This window comes from Esox lucius, chromosome 14 (assembly GCF_011004845.1).
Source record: "Esox lucius isolate fEsoLuc1 chromosome 14, fEsoLuc1.pri, whole genome shotgun sequence".
Taxonomy (NCBI): domain Eukaryota; kingdom Metazoa; phylum Chordata; class Actinopteri; order Esociformes; family Esocidae; genus Esox; species Esox lucius.
The window spans coordinates 26,095,848-26,119,362 of NC_047582.1; the positions used below are offsets into that span (position 1 = coordinate 26,095,848).

At 46.5% G+C, this 23,515-nt stretch overlaps 1 protein-coding gene across 2 annotated transcripts in view; it reads left to right on the forward strand.

The window, feature by feature from the left end:
- col5a1 (procollagen, type V, alpha 1) overlaps positions 1-23,515 on the forward strand; it is an 89,114-nt gene that overhangs the window by 56,846 nt on the left and 8,753 nt on the right. For both annotated transcript variants that reach the window (XM_010878281.5, XM_010878282.5), the window contains exons 13-56: positions 17-109; positions 197-253; positions 440-493; positions 675-728; positions 1,504-1,611; positions 1,702-1,755; positions 2,045-2,089; positions 2,799-2,852; positions 3,307-3,351; positions 4,180-4,233; positions 4,362-4,406; positions 4,598-4,651; positions 5,748-5,792; positions 6,058-6,111; positions 7,154-7,198; positions 7,618-7,671; positions 9,551-9,658; positions 10,544-10,597; positions 11,015-11,068; positions 11,844-11,888; positions 12,093-12,146; positions 12,238-12,282; positions 12,407-12,460; positions 12,594-12,647; positions 12,764-12,817; positions 13,718-13,915; positions 14,131-14,184; positions 14,533-14,640; positions 14,888-14,995; positions 16,194-16,301; positions 16,492-16,599; positions 16,704-16,757; positions 16,898-17,005; positions 18,798-18,851; positions 19,730-19,837; positions 20,038-20,091; positions 20,200-20,253; positions 20,385-20,600; positions 20,748-20,801; positions 21,098-21,151; positions 21,542-21,649; positions 21,818-21,907; positions 22,923-22,976; positions 23,135-23,399. In XM_010878281.5, the coding sequence (XP_010876583.4) occupies positions 17-109; positions 197-253; positions 440-493; positions 675-728; positions 1,504-1,611; positions 1,702-1,755; positions 2,045-2,089; positions 2,799-2,852; positions 3,307-3,351; positions 4,180-4,233; positions 4,362-4,406; positions 4,598-4,651; positions 5,748-5,792; positions 6,058-6,111; positions 7,154-7,198; positions 7,618-7,671; positions 9,551-9,658; positions 10,544-10,597; positions 11,015-11,068; positions 11,844-11,888; positions 12,093-12,146; positions 12,238-12,282; positions 12,407-12,460; positions 12,594-12,647; positions 12,764-12,817; positions 13,718-13,915; positions 14,131-14,184; positions 14,533-14,640; positions 14,888-14,995; positions 16,194-16,301; positions 16,492-16,599; positions 16,704-16,757; positions 16,898-17,005; positions 18,798-18,851; positions 19,730-19,837; positions 20,038-20,091; positions 20,200-20,253; positions 20,385-20,600; positions 20,748-20,801; positions 21,098-21,151; positions 21,542-21,649; positions 21,818-21,907; positions 22,923-22,976; positions 23,135-23,399 (3,394 nt within the window). The remainder of the gene's footprint in view (positions 1-16; positions 110-196; positions 254-439; positions 494-674; positions 729-1,503; positions 1,612-1,701; positions 1,756-2,044; positions 2,090-2,798; positions 2,853-3,306; positions 3,352-4,179; positions 4,234-4,361; positions 4,407-4,597; positions 4,652-5,747; positions 5,793-6,057; positions 6,112-7,153; positions 7,199-7,617; positions 7,672-9,550; positions 9,659-10,543; positions 10,598-11,014; positions 11,069-11,843; positions 11,889-12,092; positions 12,147-12,237; positions 12,283-12,406; positions 12,461-12,593; positions 12,648-12,763; positions 12,818-13,717; positions 13,916-14,130; positions 14,185-14,532; positions 14,641-14,887; positions 14,996-16,193; positions 16,302-16,491; positions 16,600-16,703; positions 16,758-16,897; positions 17,006-18,797; positions 18,852-19,729; positions 19,838-20,037; positions 20,092-20,199; positions 20,254-20,384; positions 20,601-20,747; positions 20,802-21,097; positions 21,152-21,541; positions 21,650-21,817; positions 21,908-22,922; positions 22,977-23,134; positions 23,400-23,515) is intronic.

Here is a 23,515-nt window from a genome sequence, read left to right on the forward strand (position 1 = left end):
TTTATTTCCTCTTTAGTTCCGGTTTAGTTCTGGAGGAGAATCTGGTCAGAAGGGACCTGCTGTGTCTGCTCAGGAGGCCCAGATGCAAGCCATCATGCAACAGGCCAGGGTAAGAGTTAACACACACACTGGTGTGAATGCATGCCGCGCACACACACATTTCCACCTCTCTGACAGTGCTGATTTCTTTCTCCAGCTGGCGATGCGTGGTCCTACTGGCCCTATGGGTTTGACTGGAAGAACGGGTCCTCTGGTATGTGTGAAGTCTGGCACCCTCTCTCTCTCACACAGAAATACATACGGATACACACACACACACACACACACACACACACACACACACACACACACAAACACACAATATTGTCATGCTGGTTGCTAAAACGGTTGTATTTGTTTTGGACAATGTGACCCATCATGTGTCTGTCCTCTTTCCCAGGGTCCTCCAGGTATACCTGGACTGAAAGGAGAGTCTGGGGAGTCGGGTCCTCAGGTAAAACTGATGGAAGGTCCTTGACGTCAAGAACCACTAGAGCCACTAGAACCTATAGAGCCATTATCTGTCACCCACAGCCCAAGCTCCAGGCTTTGCAATAAACACAGCTTACTATTTCGGGGGTTCTGTGTTAGAGGTTCTTTGGTTCTTCTGTAACATTCTTGTTCTTCTGTTTCAGGGGCCCCGTGGACCCATGGGTTCACATGGACCACCTGGGAAGCCAGGAAGAAGGGTATGTATTGATGAGAGGCTTGCATGTGTGGAAGAATATCTACTGACACCAAGAATTTGAGTGTAACTTTGAGGTCTTCGTTCATGCGGCATGTTTAATTCCATGAAGATCCGACAAAATCCCTTTTATTGGTACACCTAAGAGAAAGGTGCATGTGAAAAGGAAGAACATAGCTTGCAAAAATAAATGCTGTTCTCTAGAGAGACATAAGTCACACTGGCTTCAGCAGGCACTATAATATATTTAACACATGATACCCCCTAAAGGAAAAATACCATTCTGCAATAAGTAAAAATATGTGAAAAACTGTTTCAGAGGCAATACCTGTTGTCTCCTATAGAGAGGAACTGGGACCTTGGCCCATACATACAAACAGCCACACTGTTACTGAGCATTCAAACAAAGGACAACACAGAGAAGATCAGAGGTTATAGTATGTGGTTATAGTATGTCATATGCCATGTATTGGGTTATAGTATGAGTTAATAGTATGAGGTAATGTATGAGGTATGATGTAATAGTATGATATTGTAGTATGACGTTGTAGTATGTCATGTATGAAGTTATAGTGTGAGGGTATACTATGATGTTATTGTATGAGGTCATAATATGACATCATGTATGAAGTTATAGTATGAGGTTAAAGTCTACATCTTTACCACAAATCCCAATCAGAGTTTTCTGTGCGCGTTAGGATTGTGTCCTTCAATGAGGAGGGTGGAAGCATGTGATATGTAACTCTACCGGTTGTAGTAATGTCAACATGTGTTTCCAGGGACGTGCTGGTTCTGATGGAGCCAGAGGCATGCCTGGTCAGACCGGACCCAAAGGAGACCGAGGGTTTGATGGCTTGGCTGGACTTCCTGGTGAGAAGGGACACAGAGTAAGTCACATTGTGTTCTTGCAGCCGTCTTGTGTCATGCCAGTGTTTGTGTGTGAGTCCCACTCATCTGTAAGATGTGTCCTCATTAAGGGTGAAGCCGGCCCCCACGGACCTCCAGGCCCAACAGGAGAGGATGGAGAAAGGGTAAGCATCATGTCATGTCAACAGCTCTAAGCATCCCAGCCTTGTTTCTTTTGTCTCTACCCTCCACTCTGTGTGTGTGTGTGCGTGCACATCCTGTACTTGTGTGTGTGTCTGTGTGTTTGTAGGATGTTAGTTTGCTGTCTGTCAAACACTCCATCTCTCATTTCTACCCCCTCACACCCCTACATCAGCTCACTAAATGATCCATCCCGGTCCTCTCCTCTAATCTCTCTCTACTCAACTTCAACATCCCGCTTCCTGTTTTGACCATGTCACTTCCCGTTTCCAGGGAGACGATGGAGAGATCGGGCCACGGGGTCTTCCTGGTGAGCCAGTAAGTGTTGACCTTTCTATGATTTGTATCACCTTGTCTTTGTGACGCCTAAGTTGACTTTCAGTTAATTCTGACCATTTAGAACAATGTACAGGACAATGTCAAGTAGGGAGTGTTTTTTGTACTGGCTCTATATGAGCATCAACCCCACAACCCCAGTGTTGCAAGTGCCTTGCTTTACTAACTGAGCTACATGTGATCTGAATACTGTTTGTTGACATACACATGGAGAACACAATGTGTTTACACTGTAAATCAGCTTGTTAGCCTAGACCTTACTGTATATTTCAGTGTCGTGCAGTGAGAAGCCCACATATTGGTTCAGTTCACAGATTTTGTCCTCTTGGCTGTTAGACAAGCTCCTATTCCATCTCTGGACAAGTTTTCCTTCCTCTCTGACTGGATTTCCCATGTGGAGTAGAGGACGGAGACAAGCAGACAGGAAACCACAGAGACAGAGAAAGACTGGGAGAGCATCATTAGTGGTTGATGGTGTGGTGCAGTACTTCATAAACAACACCAGGGGGTGGTGCATCACTGGTTTTCTGAGATCCTCTAGTGCTGGAAGAATGTGGCAGATTTAAGTGTCCAAGCCCTTGACACCATGTGATAGGCCCAGCAGGCAAGAGAACAGATTTTAGGAATAGTAAAATCAATCTGGATCAGGGCATTCATGCGTACATTTTGTGTGTCTATTCTCTTTATCCAGGGACCTCGTGGCTTGCTGGGACCAAAGGGACCTCAGGGACCTCCCGGACCTCCTGTGAGTTTAAAGCGCACATAAACAGACACACACACACACACACACGTTCCTTTCAGACACAGACTCAGCAGATATACAGGGAAGTGTTTTCTCCAGCTCATAGTAACACACACAGTAGACAGAAGAATGTAGACCAACAGGGAAATACTACCGCATCAGATGACTGGAGATATGAAACCATTTACCTCTTCCAATTTACCTTCCCTACATCAAGGCATGAGGGAAATCTCCCCATATACCAATATACAGCTGCCTGGTGCAGGTCATTGGTATTGTAAAGTGTCCCCAGAAAACCCCTTGCCTCTATCTGGGGTGTGTCAGTCTATCAATAAGGCACTGTCATATTAATAATATAAGATATAATAAAGCCCTGTCTACATCCTCTTCTGGTCTATATTCATCATGTTTTTTTCTGTTGAATGGAGACTTCTCATCCCGTCTGATTTGGTTTCAGGGCGTGACTGGTATGGATGGCCACCCTGGACCCAAGGGAAACATTGTGAGTACTGATCGTTAGGCGCGGTGTGATGTGGAATAGCACCATACGCATGTCACCATATCACCGATTACACTCTTACACCATGTCGGTGTTACACCAATTACACCTTTACAGTGTTACACCAATTACACGTCACACCAATTACACCTTTACAGTGTTACACCAATTACACGTCACACCAATTACACCTTTTACAGTGTTACACCAATTACACTGTTGTAGTGTTACACCGTTTACACTGTCACACTGAGTAGCATACCCAGGGTAGACTTGGTGAGTTGAGGTCTGTTATAGACCTCTGTAGCCTCTCTGTTATTCCTGCTTTAGGATCACTGTGTAGTAAAGAATGCCTGGCTGGAGCTGGCAGTCTCCACTGGGAATGCTCCAATTAAGGAGAGATGGAAGACCCACAGTTTTCTTTCCCAGCCACTCTGAAAGGGGAACATAATTGATTGTCAATTATCTGGGAGGCGAGGCGTTTGATTTTGAGGTTCAGCAATTTCCTTCATTAGGAGAGTGAGTGTATGAAGGAGACATAGAGGGTGCGTGAAGGCGGTGTGTGAAGGGGGTGTGTGTGTGCGCGTGCATGCAGGTGTGTTCCCTCCAGTCAGAAAAGGGACAACAAACCTCTAACCTGGTCATAGCCAAAGTCATAGCCTGAAATGGATGCAGTATCAGGTCCAGTCACTACACTACACATCAATCAATCAATCAAACTACTACACATCCTTCATGTATTTATCTCGCTTCCGTATACAGGTAGGTTTTGGATCAACCGTAGTGCGTGGTGTCCTGTCCATCTGAACTACAGAGCTTTTCTCTCCACAGGGACCCCAAGGAGAGCCTGGACCCAACGGACAACAGGGAAACCCCGGTGCTCAGGTCAGTGGCACCACGACGGCCCACGACACCGGGGCCTAAATGTGCTTGGCCGTTGCCTGCTTGTGACGGCATCTGTTGCTATTTCATTATTTGAGTTGTGAGTCTCCTCACTTCTGTGTCCTCTACAGGGACTTCCAGGTCCTCAGGGACCCATCGGATCCCCAGGGGAGAAGGTAAGAGCCCTGGTCCCTGGCCTCCCTCAGCCTCACGCAGATGATCGTTGGTAGAGGACCCCTCAACAATACGGCTTTGAAGCTGTGCTATCCCGTCCATGGATGTCATGTGACTATGTCATGTGCCTCCCCTGTGTCATGCAAACCCAGTCACCTGGGTGTGTTTAACGTTCTCTCTCCACTCTCCTCAGGGTCCTACTGGAAAACCCGGACTGCCGGGAATGCCTGGAGCAGACGGTCCACCTGTAAGTGTGTGCAGAAACAGACACACGCACACACACACACAAACACATGCACACACACACACACACTCCAAAACCCACTCTGTACATCCAAGGCAGGTAACAGAGAAAAAGAACAGAATGGGAGAGAGAGATCATATTTCAGATGTGAAAAACAGAGAGAATGAGAGTGTGAGAGAGACATAATGCAAGAGAGAGATGAGAGCAGAGTCCCCCATGAAGCCTTGTGACAGGCTTTTATTTCTGGATGAAATAGTCATGCCGCTCTCTCCCTTTTAATCCCTTGCCCTCTCTCTGCTCCTTCTAGCTCCCTTTGTCTCCCTCTCTCTGCTCCCTCTAGCTCCCTTTGTCTCCCTCTCTCTGCTCCTTCTAGCTCCCTTTGTCTCCCTCTCTCTGCTCCTTCTAGCTCCCTTTGTCTCCCTCTCTCTGCTCCCTCTAGCTTCCTTTGTCTCCCTCTCTCTGCTCCTTCAATCTCCCTTTGTCTCCCTCTCTCACCATAACCCTCCTTATCTCTCCATCTCCCTTGTCTCTTTCTTTCTCACCATGTATCTTTCATCTGTTGTCTATGAGACCCTATCATTGAATAGCCACACCACTCTATTCCTCTTTTTCTTCTACCAGCTTCTAGTTTGAAGTCCTCATCCCATCATCCATTCCTCTCCTTTTTTTCGGAAATCATATCAGTGGATATTACATTCCTCTCTTATCTCAAGGAAACACAATACAATTTCCATCAAGCCTTCTCCACTCAACACGCTAAGTAGTCTGTGTGTGCGTGTGTGTGTGTGTGTGTGTGTGTGTGTGTGTATGTGTGTGTGTATGTGTGGGCTCTTCCAGAAGTATTCAGATTGAAAGGTCTTTTCTTTAAGAGGTTCTATAATAGCCCATAGTGCAGCATAATATTGCTCATTAGGAAAATTCCCAAATGAGATTGAACTCTGAAGGCTTTTATTCCAAATGGCCTTTTCCACTACCATACAGCCCTTCCCAGATGGTTTTACAGCTGAATCTCCCTCTATTAGGTAGACTGGTGTAGTGTTTATGATTGAGTGCTAATTATTCCAGAATCACCTTTAATGTTTCGGTTAATAATTCACAGGGTCACCCCGGAAAGGAAGGGCCCAGTGGAGAAAAAGGACATATGGTAAGTTTTATTTGTCTTTATAAAAATAAATAGAGTTTATATCACTTCATGGTTAATAGGTTTTAGTTGATTGATTTTTCCTCCCGATCCGTGCATCAGGATCTGTTTATTAGAACCCCTTTGTCTTTTATGTTCTTGTTCAGTGTTCTGCCTTTCTCTTTCATTCCTTCTCTCACAGTGTTTTGTATTGAATTAATCACACCGCTTTCGTTTTTAATTTACATGAATATAAGAAGCATCTTTCCATGCACTTCTCTTTCTCCAGGGTCCTGCTGGCCCACAAGGCCCAATTGGTTATCCCGGCCCCCGAGGCGTGAAGGTGAGTCTAACGCCCCAACACCTCATCTGCCCCAGGTCTAATTTACTGCTCATAGAGTTCCACACGGCATCAGTGTAACTTTCCCATTGGTCTGATCTGACATTAGGTACATCATCAGTCTAATCCTATGTACTGTCCCTGCAGAATGCTAATGTGAATGTGGCACTTATGGCTGAGATTATATGTATGCAATGAAAGTGGCCTAGTTGTGACAAAAATCCTCAGTGTAAGAGTACAAAACCCACCTGTGACGTGCAGATTCATTTAATATTGCAGCAAAATGTAAAACCTAAATTTTCCTTTGTTACATCGATTGTCTTTTGTTACCAGACGTCCTCATTCAGCCTCATATACGCGTGACGAGTGGCTAAACCATTGAAGTAGTTAGAGCCCATTGATGAAGTGTTGAGGTTAATCTATGTAAAGCTCATAACTCTGTTTAAAGGGTTAGGGGTGGGGAAGCTGAGCATTAGTGGCTGTAGCTTCAGCCACCCTCTGTGGCCCTGGGAGTCTTCACACTCTCTTGATCCTCTGTAATGACTAGCTGATTTAAAGCAGAGACACGAGAAGGCTAGAGAACACCCATCAAATGGCCCTTGCCGAGCTGGGTAATGGGGCCAAATTAATTACAGAAGCCACTTACTGTGTGTGTGAAGCTGGTGCCTGATTGTATGTCTCGGTTCATGTTCGCTAAAGATAAGCCCTCTCCCCCGGACAGTCTCTCTGTGTCGGGGAGAACAGCCTCTGTGGCTGACACTGGTTTAAAGAAGACAACCAGTGTATGGGAACAACACTGCAGTGGCAGATGTATTCGCGTTGGTTTTCTTGCGCCACAGGGCAGCGCTTCATTAGAAACTGCGGACATGGTTATTAACATTCAGCCACGGTGATGTGTCAAGTGATTTGAGCATTCAGAGTGTTGATATTGCCCCAGTAGATGCTGTCTGACTGACGTTCCTTTTGTCAGCGGCGGTCGGCTCCTGACGGACGGACAGTTAACTGACCTCTATGTCTGTGTGTCTGTCTCCCTTCTTCTTGCCAGGGAGCTGACGGTGTCCGAGGCCTGAAAGGAGGAAAGGGTGAAAAGGTAGGAGGTGGCTGTGTGCGCCCTGTGTGTGTGCTCGATGCTTTGGGGTACCTGAAAACCGCGTGTCACAGCAGCATGTGGTGATGGCGGCGGGGGTAATGACGAGGATAACAATGAAGGGGATTGGAATGGCGGCGGCGGGGATGCGATGTGTTGCCAATGCCCATATATGTCAGAGTTTCTATAGCAACAGGCACAGCCAAAAGCAATGTCACAGCTTTGTGTGTGTGTGTGTGTGTGTGGGTGCGTGTGCATGAGATGGGTTTATATGCAGTATATGTGTGTTTCTGTGTACACAAATCTATGGGAATGTCTTTTTTGTTGAGGTCAGTGCTTTTCACGTTTATCGAAAATGCTAAATATATATTTTCTTTCTACCAAATCTCTCCTGTTTTGTTCCTTTTTTTTCTGGCTCTCAGGGAGAAGATGGATTCCCCGGGTTCAAGGGAGATATGGGAATCAAGGGAGACAGGGTGAGACATTTATCTTTTAGAAGGGAGGCCACAAAGCATATTTGGATGTCTTAAAACGTTAAATATCCAACACGTATGATCAAACGCATTCCATTAACCATTTTCAATCTCACATGGATTTGGTCTGTCTTTGAAAGGCTTACGATGATGGGTACAATAAATCCTAGTTTAATGTGCAAAAACAGGCCAACCAAGTAACCGGGGGAAAATAACTGTATATTCTGGTTGTCGTTTGTTGATGATTGTCTAGTGCAGGGTTGATCCATAGGCCTGTGGTCCAATGGGAGGTGACCTTTACTTAAATGTGTCGATGGTATTGATCCCCTCTGTTTCTCTGTCCCCTGTTTGGCCCACAATCACTGTGACCTCTGAGTCACTGTGGAATTATGGGTAATAAGCAAACACTGACTGTGACCATCTCCATTGTCAGCTCCGAAAAGCCAGAGTGTGTGTGTGTGTGTGTGTGTGTGTGTAGAGCGCACTTCGGTGCGTCCGTATTTGCATCTTCCACCTTGCTACCATTCCTGCTTTTTCATTTCTCCAATTTCCTCTTAACGTCCACCTTGGCCTCCCTCGACTTGACTCAGGGAGGTAAGCCCAGGAAAGGAAGGACTCTCTAAACTGTGTCAGTCAGAGCTTAACTTCAGACTGTTCTAGCCACCTCAGAAACCCTCAGCCAGGAGACATACTGGGCAGGCCCGGCTCTTACTTCAAATACAACGCCATCAGTCCCTGACCGGACCATCTTTACAGGGGTGGAGAGAGAGAGAGAGAGAGAGACAAGGAAAAGGGTGAGATAAAAGAGAAGATCGATGAGGAGCTAAAACCCCTTCAGAACGCAAAGAGAGAGGAAAAGACAAGGGTCTGAGTGGGTCCTCTGGAGATGTGGTAGACTCTGATGAAAGAGATGCTGCATTTGAAAGCGCCTGGTGCTCCGGAGCGGAGGAGGAAGGAGGCGCCCAGCATGGAGCGGAATCTAAATGTCTCCCTGTGTTGCATGCTTACGAGTGTGTGCGTGTTACAGAGAGAGGGAGAAACTGCTTAATGACTCGTTTTAGCATGAGTTAGTGTGAGTGTCAAGCAGGGAAGAAACAGAGATTTTGTGATGACTGTTTGTTTGTGTCTGTGTGTGCTTATGTAAGTGCATTTGTGTGAAGTTTGATCAATTGAGTGTGGGTTTGCATTTGTGTGTGTGTGTGTGTGTGTGTGTGTGTGTGAGTTTTTATATGCGTGAGTGTTTGTCTGTATGTCTGTATTCTTGTCAGTGCTTTTGTGTGACGTGTTATCAATTGAGTTGTGTGTGTGATTGTGTATGTGTTTGTGTGGGTGTGCGTGTTTGTAAAGGCGAGTATGCAGTCCACTGGGTCGGCACGGAAACAGCAGTCAGACACAGTTTTGTACCTTGACGTTTAAAGGTATGCCATGCCTGGTAGCATTCTCAGTCCCATAACCCCACCAGAGGATAAACACTTTGAAAGACAGAAACAACAGAAGGCCTCTGACACCAGTCAGCTCCACAGACAGACAGCGAACAAAACCGCCTCATTTTACTCTCTAACTAGCTGCTGAGAAGCAGAGGCTGAGCTGCTACTCATCGACTGTCTAAAAGGGCTGAGGATGAGATGTCGTCATGACTGAAGGGCCATTGGAAAGATCAGAGGAAGGGAGTGCAGCCTGAAGGCCTGGGGAGCAAGGCTCTGTGGTTGAACGTGTCACAATGTGTCATGAAAGAAGACATGGGGTGAATGGACAAAATAAATCACCATGGAAGGCCATACGAAACGATTCTCGCAACAGTGTCATACATGACAATTCTCAGAGAAATAGTTACACGCAGTGTGAGGTGTCACTGAATAGCGGGTCTTGTGTTATTGCCTAGGGTGAGCTGGGACCCGCGGGACCCAGAGGAGAGGATGGACCTGAAGGTCCAAAAGGTCGTTCTGGTCTCCCTGGAGATCCAGGTCCCCTTGGACCCAGTGGTGAAAAGGTAAGTTGTCTTTGTGCTTGTGACCAACTCGTTCCAAACACTGAAATTTTCATGTAAAGTTAATTATTCTACAGATCAAACGGTCATTAGGTTACATATCACTGGTCAACTTCTCCCTACCCACTATTTAATGGCTGTATAAAAGTCGACTATGTACCTGCTCTTAAACATGAACCTTTCAGGACCGGAGTAGAGAATCCTGGTCCTTGATAGTGTTTTGATTTAATCAATGTGGAAGCTGTGTTGAACCACTAATTGAACAACTAAATTCAACACACTCGGTCTTCCAGGTTGGATGAAGCAAAATCCTGTGACTCTATGGGACTCTATGTGACTCTATGTGACTCTATGACACAGTGAAACTCCAGGAACGGGGTTGCCTACGCCTGATCTGGGATATTGTTCATGTATAACCAGTGAATCGATGGAGTGGCCTTATTTCGGTTCAGTTAAACAAAGACACTTCTTAAAGCAATGAGACGTGAGGTAGTTGCCCCGTGTTCAGTTGTCCTCAGTAGAGAGTGTGCCTCGGTATAATGCCAGGATTTAGAATCATGTAGGACTTCCTCTGGAGAGAGGAAAGTGGAACATTTCGAAGTGGAACATACAGTGAACCAGTTACTCTATGCCATTCGCTGACCATGGTTTACAGGACCAGCGTCTGAACAAAACAGATTGACTTCACGTTTGACTCACCCAGAACATGGGCACTGGAGGACATTTTTAGTGCGGGATATAACGTAGAGAGATAGCACACCAGACGTCTTACACAGTGGTTACCCATTACCCGACACCGAAATGGCCTTCAATAAAACATGTACATTGATGGACTGATTGATATAGGGATCGTGACATTGTTTTTTTGTTTGTTCTCCTGTCTCTCAGGGTAAACTGGGTGTTCCAGGGTTGCCCGGATACCCAGGAAGACAAGGACCAAAGGTAAGACCCCCAGCTCTCTCCAGAGCCTCCTCTTTCCCCTATCTTCATCACAGTGGACTCTTCAGAGAGACATCTGAAAGAAACTTGATTGAACATGGCATTAATGATGACCTGGTCTGACAGGCCAGCTGGCCAGCTCTCTGACGCAGGCAGGTGTCAGAGGGCAGACTTTTGAACCGCTAATCAAAGAAGGCAGGATTTAGCCATGCCTTTTGGTGTCAGACAGCCGCTCACTGCCCAGCCGCTACCCACAATGCATCACTGCTGCCTACAACAGTAGTTTTACTTTACACCACTCAATGTCTTTGTTCTTTCCCTTTGATCAACCTGAGTTTTTCCTCTCTCTTCACTAACTCAATCTCTCTCTCTTTCTCTATCTTTTTTCTCTACCTCCTTCCTTTCATTATGTCAACACAGGGATCTCAGGGATTCCAAGGTTTCCCCGGAGCCAATGGAGAGAAAGGAGCAAGGGTAAGTTTTTCTACTCTGTGTTTTGCATTAGTATCCTTACATTCTCCCTCTAGTGCTACTTCAAAAACAGACTGAACGTTTTAGTCAAAGGGAAGAAAATTAAAACCAAGGACAAAAAGACAGTTGTATTTCTTCTTCATTATCGTTCTAACATCTAAAATATACCCATTTTTAAGAGCACTGAAATGCTCCACAAAGTAAATGTATCACATTCAAAGCTGCTTGGTCATTAGCTTAGCCCAGAAAGTTATTGTTTGTCACAAAGTGCGGAAAGATGGTACAGTCTATTATAGACTTTATGAGGCAGAACCCTTGATGCTCTGACACATTGTCATTTGTTTCATTGCTGTTTGTTTGTAAATCTAAAACATACATTCATAATCCCTTTTTTCATTCATTTGAAATATGGTCAGGGTAATACAGTATCATATTGCTTAGAAATCTCTTGAAATCTTAGCTGTTCAAAACTTTTTTAACATTATATTAACATTTAAATAATACAAAAATTATTTAATTACTTTGTATTTTTTTGTGAACAAAATAATTGGGCCATAGATAGAAGAACACATTTCATTTCTAGACACTCTTTTCCACAACGACCCATATTGACAGTTTAATTTAGTAGGTCAAACTGGTAGTTGAAGTAATTATGGTGACAGTGCAAATGATTACTGTCAGGGGTTGTTTATCTGATTGCATGTTTTAGGACAGTGCAGTCTCAAATTCAATACCATGACAACCCCTGACCCCTGACATTTATTCTGGTTTCTCACAGGGACTTGCAGGGAAGGCTGGCCCAAGAGGACAGAGGGGACCAACGGTAAGTCTGCCTCCCTTTTGACCTCCACTATCTATAGCCAATAGAGGTAACCATGACAACGATATATCCGGGTGACAGAGTTAAAGGTCATACTCTTGACCCTCTAATATGGGGTTAAGTGAAACGAAGAGCATCCCCTTACAGTGAAGGAAAGCTTTAATGCTTGTCTGCTCACTGGTTAATCTTTCCTGTTCGACCTCCCAGGGACCTCGTGGAGAGAGGGGACCAAGGGGACCAACAGGAAAAGCTGGACCAAAGGTGATTCACTGTTCACTGGAATAAAGCCTCACTATGATCATCTGGTCTGCTGTCATGTCCTTTCTGACCCTGTTTCCTTTTCGTCTCCCAGGGTACCTCAGGAAGTGATGGCCCCCCAGGACCTCCTGGTGAGAGGGTATGTATTGGAAGCATCCCTTACCTGAAAAACCAGTCCGAGTCATCCTGATCTATTTTCCGTCGTGGTTAAAGATCAGTCAATGAGCTGTCTATTTATTGTGTCATCTGCTTGTTTGTTTCAGGGTCTTCCAGGACCTCAGGGACCAACCGGATTCCCCGGACCAAAGGGCCCAGTTGTAAGACAAACAAGCAATAAACAGAACACTAGCACACATAATGCTGCTTTTCCTCTGTCAGTCTTTAATGTTTAGTGTCCTGGATATTCAGTGTGCAGCATTTCTGAGGTGTTTTGTGTGGATTTCTTTTCAGGGACCCGCTGGTAAAGAAGGTCTGCCAGGACACCCTGGACAGAGAGGAGAGACTGTGAGTAGTAAACACTGCTATGTTGTCATTCTGTCAGTGTGTTACAGTCCTGAGTTTCTACTCTCCTGAACCTTGTACACAAAACATCTCACTCCTCTTCTCTCCTCCCCTTGCAGGGTTTCCAAGGCAAGACTGGCCCACCTGGACCTCCAGGAGTGGTTGGACCTCAGGTGAGCTCTTTCACAGACTACTATACCACTATACCGACACACACATGTCCCACTGTTATCTCTGAGTGACTGTAGGAACAGACAACCCGGGCAGTACATAACATCTCCCTGGCTTCATCCACCTTCAACAGACATTCAGAGATAACATTTAGTGTATTTGTTTATTATCACATGAGTAACTCGTTGTCACATTGTCTCAACACAGCCACTCTCAAAACAGCACAACTCCTCTTTATAGGTCCTCATCTCACAACAGGCGCCAACAGATATAGACCCGGCCTCACACAACTCCTATGAATAATTAATGCCCACTTGTTTGTTTGCTATGCATATCAATTAATGCTGAATATCTGGGGGTTTCAAAACACCATTTGGCTTTGTATGTCTTTCCTAGGCTGTACGTTTGGAACATTATCTCTGTTAGCAGGATGTGCAATTAGCAGAGTGACTTACGGCTGTCATAGCGCTGTCATAGTGAGTTTTAGTATTAGGTGGGTTTGATGAGCTGACAGACACTTTTCATCCATCCATTTCTGGATAGGCGTGACTGTCAGTGTTGTTTATCCTATTAGACATTAGTTCTTGGCTGTTCATTCATTATTGATGCTTAGTCAACAGCAATTTCCACCAAGAGCCGCTCTCCTGCTGTTAATGAGAACATTACATGCATTGATGATATTTTTCTGGTGGATGGTTGCCGCCTTCTTTGAGTGAATAGCCGACAGTCTTCAACAGTGTCGCACAGCACTCATAATTACTGTACACCCCCATTCACTTTATGTCATTCATATTTTCTGTTGCTCTTCATCCATCCGGTCTCTCTCTTCCCCTCTGTCTTTCCCTCACTCTTTCCCTCTTATCTCTCTCTCTCTGTCTCCATCCCTCTTTTTCCATCTACAGGGCCCCACCGGTGAAACCGGGCCAACGGGAGAGCGTGGCCACCCCGGACCCCCAGGCCCACCCGGTGAGCAGGGTCTACCTGGGGCTGCCGGCAAAGAGGGCGCTAAGGGTGACCCAGGTCCTGCCGGCCAGGTCGGAAAGGACGGCCCCCCCGGTCTGAGAGGTTTCCCTGGAGAGAGGGGTCTGCCCGGCCCGGTGGTGAGTAGCACACACTTCACGGAGTTGTGCCTCTATTACGACTGCCTTCTCCCCTCCGTTCTGTATCCTCTCAGCTATCACGGTGGCGGGTCGGGAGTGAAGCAGAGGGTTTGCCCGGCCGTCAAGGAATGAGGATATGTACTGTGCTTCCTCATCAGAACGTTGTTGTTTTCTAAAGGCTTGCTTATGCCCCCCCCCCCCCCCTCTGTCTGCAGGGGGCTCACGGCCTGAAAGGGAACGAAGGCCCGAATGGCCCACCCGGACCTGCTGTGAGTACTGACGACGCACTGGGCCTGTTCTGCGTGCACACACACTCTTTATACGAATCACTTTCATTCAGCCATGCTGTCGTTATCGCTCTGATTTGGCCACCCTCTCACACACTACACTAGGAATTTCTAATATTTTGCATTTAAAACCAATGATCAACAAATAGACCTTTTACAGGCCATAATGCTGGAGGGCACTGAATACATATAAGGGCACACCAAAGCTTTTTGTTTTAATATCTAAAAAGGTTACAGTGCTGGAAATTCCAAAAAGGTATCTCTCTAAATAAAGACTGAACATTACATCATTACTTGATACCGTTATGACTGCGTCTCTCTGGATCCTAGGGTTCTCCTGGTGAACGTGGTCCTGCTGGTCCTGCTGGACCGACTGGCCTTCCTGGACGTCCAGGACCTCAAGGACCTCCGGGACCTGCTGGAGAGAAGGGTGGACCGGTGAGCCCCACTTCAGTTTAGCCTGGTTCTGTCTATCAGCAAATTAAACATTAGTCCCTGCTGTTGGGAAAAAAATAAATTTCTCTGTTTTATCCCGGGGTCTTTCAGCCTCCTAATTTGAATTGACTTTTTCTACAGTACAGCAGGGTTTTTGTCAGTTCAGGAAGTAACCAATTTAGCTGTTTCCTAATCGACAACATTTTAATGGAATTGATTCCAACTCTAACCATGTGCAAATTGGTTATAGGGAGAGAAAGGGCCTCAAGGCCCAGCTGGTAGAGACGGTGTCCAAGGACCTGTTGGTCTGCCCGGTCCCGCTGGGCCTCTTGGACCCCCAGGAGAGGACGGAGACAAGGTGAGTCGGCTTACCGAGGGGAGAGTGGTGTGTGCTTGTGAGCAGCTGTACCTCTGAATGTCTATGAAAGGGAACACCAAGCAGTTTAAAAAAAGACTCTCACTTTTTAACTTACAAGAAATATACAAATGTATCAACCACTGAAGAGATGGCAATGAGTGTTACCTGACTTTACAGCTAACAGATAGCTGAACAAGTTATGTTGATAACTTCTGCGATTCAGATGGTTGAAAGGGGAGCTGCGATTAATTTCCAGATGCACAGACTAGATTCACACTGCAACACACAAATACACATTTGTATACGCTCGTACTAAACAAAAAACACTCCTACACATGGAGACACTTCTACACACAGACACACTAAAGCATAACAAAACACACTCCTACACACAGAGACCCACTCCTACACACAGAGACACACATACATAGGTATACATATATGAGAGATAGAGAGGATGAGAGGAGAGGAAGATCTGTGTGAAGATCAGCTGTAATTTAATCTCTTTTCCTTAGAGGAGTGCTGCTGTAGTTTGTAACTGGTTTGACTTCCTCTCTCCTGGTGCTGGGGGACACAGGGAGTACTGAGGTATTTGACATTCAGATAGAAGAAGAGAGGCACACACAACCGCTATCTCACTAACATTTGCACAGTCTTCTCATAAGGCCTTTACCGGTGGGAAAAGAGAGGCAAACTCCAAGGCCTTTATTAATGAGGAGTTAAGGAGAATATCATTATTTTATTTCAGAAGCGCTAACCACGTGACTAGCTGTCTCTGGGCTGGCTTAGGAAAGTCTGACTCAATGTTTTCCCACCATCTCACCTAGAGACTGTGAACGCCTTTGAGTGTGCCTGATGGTGGGCTGTTCTGGCATGCGGATTTTCTTTAATGCAAAATGTGATGCAAACAAGGCGTGAATGGCTGCTAGTTTGTCACTGAATCATGACAAACCCCTTCTGTGATAAGAATCCGTTATGGCGCTGTGTCATGGAATTAGATTTGAAGGTGACAATGACATACAGTTCTTTAAACAGAACGAGCTGAAACCTCTCTTATCTCGCTGCTAGGCATTTACTCTCACACCAGTCTTCCATTAGATGAGCATGTTATTTCAACCGGATTAAAGTGAGTCAGCTCAACGGGATCAGAGTGAACAGGATGCGTGGAGTTACGTTGACAGTTGTTGTTTATCATTAGGGGGAGATTGGAGAGCCAGGTCAGAAGGGAAGCAAAGGAGACAAAGGAGAGCATGGCCCACCTGGTCCCACTGGTCCCCAAGGCCCGGTTGGAGCGCCTGGTCCTGCTGTAAGTATCCAGACAAAGCATTTCATAGCCCCAGTTCATTAGATCTGGTGGTGGAGAGTTCCTGTCCCCGCCACAGTCTTTTGAATTGTCATTCCCTCTCCTTCTCTCTCTTCCTCCTGTCCATCCCCTCATTCTCTATCTTGTCCCATCCGTTTTTCTGTCCCCTCATCCCTGTCTCTCGGGTGCGTAGGGAGCTGATGGCGAACCCGGTCCAAGAGGTCAGCAGGGTCTGTTTGGTCAAAAGGGAGATGAAGGATCCAGAGGATTCAACGGTCCCCCGGGCCCAGTGGGATTGCAGGTCAGATACCCAGCCAATGTCTTGTCTCCTATCTAGTTGTCAGGGCCTTCTTGTGCCTTGGGCTCTGTTCTTATGAGTGGGAAATAACAGTCGTCTCCCTGCAGGGTTTGCCTGGTCCGGCCGGCGAGAAAGGAGAAACGGGAGACGTTGGTCAGATGGTAAGAGTTTCTTCCGCCCTCTTAAAATATTTCCACAGAGTTTAATCAAATCGAACATTAACAACTGTCATGTTCTTATATACTGTAACATTCTACTTTATTCTGATGTATGTGATGACTCAGAACTCTTTCCCTCCCAGGGTCCCCCCGGTCCCCCTGGCCCCAGAGGCCCTCTTGGCTCCCCAGGAGCTGACGGACCCCAGGGACCTCCTGGTGGTATTGGAAACCCTGGTGCTGTTGGACAGAAGGTTGGTTCCCCCGTTATCAACTTCACCTCAGCATAGAACCTGTCTGTGTTGTTCCCATATTTTAGGACATGCAGTCGGTCCTAGGACATCCATAATGGTTCTCCTGTGCTCTACCAGGGTTCTTTTATTTTCCACCATGGTTCTCCTATATTTCACCATGGTTCTCCTAGTACTATAAGATAGTACACATAGACGAGGACTCAACCAGCATGGAGGAGACATAGTCATTATACTGTACATCTGTTCATCCTGCACATGAAATAGCTGTTGTTTACAGCGGTCCAGAGTGATGGCAACGTCTACAGTATTTTCTGTTTTGCCAAGCTCAATAGACAGAAAGTGTCTCATCTGTCTGTGTAACTGGGGTTTTAAAGCACCGACAGTAATCTGAGTTGCTTACTGTGCAAGAGGTATAATTATCAGTTTGACTTTGAGTGCATATGATTCAGATCACTACTCATTCTTCTTTGCAACACTTTGGTTGTCATCAATATTTGATGTGGTCTTTCAGTTTTTGATACCGAAAAGACTCAAGTGAGAGCGGCCGACGCACACGGTTTAATGTTGCCGTCTTCCTCAGCAGTCTTGCAGCGGGAGATTGTGTAGGTGTGAATACTCAGAGTGACTGTACTCAAGATGCAGAGGACTTGAATGCATTATTAAAAACAGCTCTTATGAATATAAGCCTTGCAGCTTTGCTTGCTGGACCCGGTCGGTCGGCGGTAACTGTTTCATTATGAGAGCTTTGTCTTGGCAGCCGCCAGGCCGGTCATCTGCCTCAACATCCATCAGCACACTCTCAGCACTTTCTGCTGCCATGATGCTGTGATTTATTTCATCTGGTCCAGATGATTGAAGGACCTTTAACCTTCGAGAGTCTCCTCCCATACATCCATCCCCTCGTAAAAAAAACGCTTAGCTCATCTCAATCATGACCATCAGCTAATCTGGTCTGAGCTGATCTGGCTTTTATAACAGAGGTTAGGCTGGGCCTGCTAGCAGCAGCTTTGTTGTCTTACACCCTAGTCTCTCTGTCCTTCAGCTCCTGCCTTTCCCTCAACGTCCGTTTATATCCCCTCATCTCTCTCCCTCCTGCCTGGCCTGAACGTGTCCCAAATTGTTCACATTATGTTTTATATAGGGCACTACTTTTGACCAGAGCACTTTGGTGCCATTGAGCAGACATGGGATGTGTCCAGGTGCTCATTTAGGGTATGGATGGGTATGACAACCAGGCCTGTGCTGGAGGGATGACAAGTATCCCATGCCTTCCCATCCATGGCCCGGGTCAGCTCGGGTTTTATCCAAAAAAATAAGATGCTGGGCAGTTTCATTCATCCCACGGACCAGGGTTTGGGAGACATTTTCTCTAGGAACACATGCGCTGTCCCAATTGGGACCGTGACAGATGGGCTTCTGTGATAATTTATTAGGAGAGGGCCTGGAGCCTGGGCCTTCTACCACGGTTCATACTTCTTCCACCCAGAGGTCGCATGCTCTCGACTCAGTGTGGCTGTGATGGATTGAAACCTCTGGTGTCATCTCATTCTATCCCCATTTGGGGTGGACCAGGACATTGTGTCGACTGTAAATAGGACTTTTTTGGGGTTGTTTTGGTTCAATGACTGTTCTGAATTGTTTTTTTCCCTCCTGCCTTTCTCTCTCCCTTCCTCTCTCTCTCCCTTCCTCTCTCTCTCCCTTCCTCTCTTTTTCCCTTCTCCCTCCCACTCCCTGTATCTGTCATTCTCCGTCTCTCTTCCGCCCTCCCTTTACCTCTCTTTTCACCTCTCAGGGTGATTCAGGGGAAAATGGAGAGCCTGGTCTACAGGGAGAAGTTGGCGGACCTGTAAGAGAAACGCCACCACCTTTACACCACTGTCACCCAACACCACCACCTTAACATCACTGTCACCCTACACCACCACCTTAACAATAGCACACTGATGAAACACAAACACACAAACACTGGATAACCCACTAATGACACACTAAGACACATTAAACACTGGATAACCCACTGATGACACACTAAGACACATTAAACACTGGATAACCCACTGATGACACACTAAGACACATTAAACACTGGATAACCCACTGATGACACACTAAGACACATTAAACACTGGTTAACCCACTGATGAAACACAAACACACAAACACTGGTTAACCCACTGATGACACACTAAGACACAATAAACACTGGTTAACCCACTGATGAAACACAAACACACAAACACTGGTTAACCCACTGATGAAACACAAACACACAAACACTGGTTAACCCACTGATGACACACTAAGACACAATAAACCCTGGTTAACCCACTGATGACACACTAAGACACATTAATCCCTGGATAACCCACTAATGACACACTAAGACACATTAATCCCTGGATAACCCACTGATGACACACTAAGGCACATTAAACACTGGTTAACCCACTGATGACATACTAAGACACATTAAACCCTAGATAACCCACTAATGACACACTAAGACACATTAAACACTGGATAACCCACTGATGACACATTAAGACACATTAAACACTGGATAACCCACTGATGACACACTAAGACACATTAATCACTGGATAACCCACTGATGACACACTAAGACACATTAATCACTGGATAACCCACTGATGACACACTAAGACACATTAATCCCTGGATAACCCACTGATGACACACTAAGACACATTCTCACTGTCCCAGGGCCCAAGAGGAGAGCGAGGAGAGAAGGGAGAAGCTGGTCCTGCCGGTTCTGCTGGACCTCCTGGCCCCAAAGGTCCCCCTGGAGATGACGGTCCTAAAGGAAGTCCTGTAAGTCCTGCTTGAACTTGGCTGTTGGGTCACAATGACATTTGACTGATCACTGTTTAGTTTCATTACTATGTTGGAAATGCTTTCGAGTGAATTTTCTGAACTGTTAAATTGCAAAATTAGAAGTCGTTTCTTAATGTGTTCATATGTTATCCCTAGAGTCACCCTAACACAGAATTTTTTCTTGATTTCATTTCTAGGGCCCGAGTGGTTTTCCTGGTGACCCTGGTCCTCCTGGTGAGATCGGACCTGCTGTAAGTACCATGATATTGTAGTAACCTTCAGTTAATGACATGCTTTGTTGTGCCCTCTCCATTCAGCATTACGCAACGTTGAAAAGGTGTCCTATTCTCTTCTACCAGGGTTTAGACGGCCCTCCTGGCGACAAAGGAGACGACGGAGAGCCCGGTCAGCCTGTGAGTTTCACCTAATGAATGTTATCACCGCCGTTTAACAATAGACAAAATAGACAAAAAAATGCTTTTATGTGTCATTCATTCCTTCGGTATCCTTTAACTGGTCACCCTTATCCTTTGTCACCGTGTAGGGTTCTCCTGGACCCACTGGAGAGTCGGGTCCTTCTGGCCCGCCAGGAAAGAGAGGCCCACCTGGAGCCGCTGGACCAGAGGGCAGGCAAGGAGAGAAGGGAGCCAAGGGAGAGCCTGGTCTGGAGGGCCCACAGGGCAAGACAGGTCCAGTTGGTCCTCAGGGAGCACCAGGCAAGCAAGGTTCGGAAGGTCTCAGGGGTATTCCCGGCCCAGTGGTAAGGACAGCGTTGTTTCATACTTCATCTACATTGTTTTACCGAAATTACAGTAACCTCGACAGTATCTATGGACTTTTATAATGCTACTATTGTATAGGAAGATCAGTGGGTTAAAGAGTTTACTTTAAATTTGCATCCTTGCAGGGTGAACAAGGACTTCCAGGTCCCTCAGGCCCCGACGGACCCCCTGGACCCATGGTGAGGACAAGTAACCTCTGACACTTCACCTCTAACCCAGGGACAGTAGATGTAACAGGATGCATAGTACCTTGTCTCATTGGGTCAGACATTTTGTATTTCCTCATTCTCTTGTATTCTACCTCATCTCAACTTTTCTCTCCTCTTCTTTACTTCCATCCCTCCCCATACCACTCTCCCAAATGCCTTCAACGTCTCTCTCTACACCTCCATCTCTTTCTCTATGGCTTTCTCTCTCTCTACTCCTCTGCCTTTTTCTCCTCCCCTATCGTTCTCTCGGTCTCTCTTTCACACAGGGTCCTCCAGGATTGCCTGGTTTGAAGGGAGACTCTGGTGTTAAGGGAGAAAAGGTGAGTCCCACCAGTTTGTTTCAAAGGTTATCTATAACATGTAGTATGCTATACATTCCCATGTGGATATTAATATATGTTGCACGCCTGGCTCAAGTTCACTCTCTGCGTTGGTCTTCTTCTACTGCTGATGATGTCTGTCTAAAAGGCCACGGAGATAGTGTACAGGTCAAATGTGCTGCTAGAGATATACTTAACACATTCAAATGAATGATAACTTCTCTGTTTGTAAGCCTATTCACTATGTATCTGGTATGAACCCCAGGGCATTGAGTCATACAATTCCTATATAAACATGCAGCATATACTGGGATATGAAAGCTTTAGATGAATCTACAGACAGCTGGACGTGTAATTGCATGTTTAATTGTTTGTTTGTCCTTTCTTCAGGGTCACCCTGGTCTGATTGGTCTGATTGGACCCCCGGGGGAGCAGGGAGAGAAGGGAGACAGAGGACTTCCAGGCCCCCAGGGGACAGCAGGACCCAAAGGAGACACTGTGAGAAAACAACAAACATTGCCAAGAAGGGGAACATATAAAGACATGGACAGCGTTTATAGCAGCCTAACATTAGTCCTCCTAATACACTGTGAAGGTTTTGATTAAGACAGGTTATCCTTGTTGTTGTTTTAACCGCCTCTGTACTGTGCTCCTCAATCCAACCAGGGTATTGCTGGACCAGCAGGTCCTCTTGGTCCCATTGGACCCCCAGGGCTACCTGGTCCTCCCGGTCCTAAAGGAGCCAAGGGATCGTCGGTAAGCATCCCCACCCACAGACCACTTTGACCACATCCCACTGTCCCCTTCAGGTCATTAACCACTGTCCCCTCCTGGTCATTAACCACTATCCCCTCCTGCTCATTAACCACTGTCCCCTCCTGCTCATTAACCACTGTCCACCTCCTGGTCATTAACCACTGTCCACCTCCTGGTCATTAACCACTGTCCCCTTCAGGTCATTAACCACTGTCCCCTCCTGGTCATTAACCACTATCCCCTCCTGCTCATTAACCACTGTCCCCTCCTGGTCATTAACTGTTGTCCCCTCCTGGTTATTAACCACTGTCCCCTCCAGGTCATTAACCACTGTCCCCTCCAGGTCATTAACCACTGTCCCCTCCAGGTCATTAACCACTGTCCCCTCCTGGTCATTAACCACTGTCCCCTCTTGGTCATTAACCAATGTCCCCTCCTGGTCATGAATCACTGTCCCATCCTGGTCATTTCCCACTGTCCTCTCCTGGTCATTAAGCACTGTCCCCTCCAGGTCATTAACCACTGGCCCTCCTGGTCATTAACTGTTGTCCCCTCCTGGTCATTAACCACTGTCCCCTCTTGGTCATTAACCAATGTCCCCTCTTGGTCATTAATCACTGTCCCCTCCTGGTCATTTCCCACTGTCCTCTCCTGGTCATTAAGCACTGTCCCCTCCAGGTCATTAACCACTGGCCCTCCTGGTCATTAACTGTTGTCCCCTCCTGGTTATTAACCACTGTCCCCTCCAGGTCATTAACCACTGTCCCCTCCAGGTCATTAACCACTGTCCCCTCCTGGTCATTGACCACTATCCCCTCCTGCTCATTAACCACTGTCCACTTCCTGGTCATTAACCACTGTCCCCTTCAGGTCATTAACCATTGTCCCCTCCAGGTCAATAACCACTGTTCCCTCCAGATCATTTCCCACTGTTCCCTCCAGGTCATTTCTCACTATAATCTCAAGTAGTATCCATGAAGGCTGTGTGTCTCATTCTGGGCTCTCTTCTCCTCAGGGTCAAACTGGTCCTAAGGGAGAGACTGGTGTTCCTGGACAACCAGGGCCTCCTGTAAGTTCTCTTAATGACATTGTTTGTTGCAATTTTTCTCTGTTTTACTGTACCTAAACTATACATAGTGTGTAATGATGACTTAACTAGACTAAACAGAAACTTCCCCCCATATGTCTGTCTTCTGCACTCCCCTGATGTCTTCCCCTCTTGACCAGGGCCCCCCCGGTGACGTCATCCACCCCCTGCCCATGCAGTCCAGCCCCAAGCGTAGCCGCAGGAACATCGATGCCAGCCAGATGATGGACGAGGCCAACGCAGACGCCAACTACAAAGACTACGACGACGGCATGGAGGAGATCTTCGGATCCCTCAACTCCCTAAAGCTGGAGATCGAGCAGATGAAGCACCCACTGGGAACGCAGAGCAACCCAGCCCGCACATGCAAAGACCTGCAGCTCTGCCACCCTGACTTCCCTGATGGTAGGCGTCCGTTCAAATGCTAAATCCCCTGTTCTAATCGTCTTTGAAGCTTCCTTGAAACATGGACTGGTGCCGGTTAGGTCGGGGCAGCAGAAGAAACGAGAACGGTCACTGTC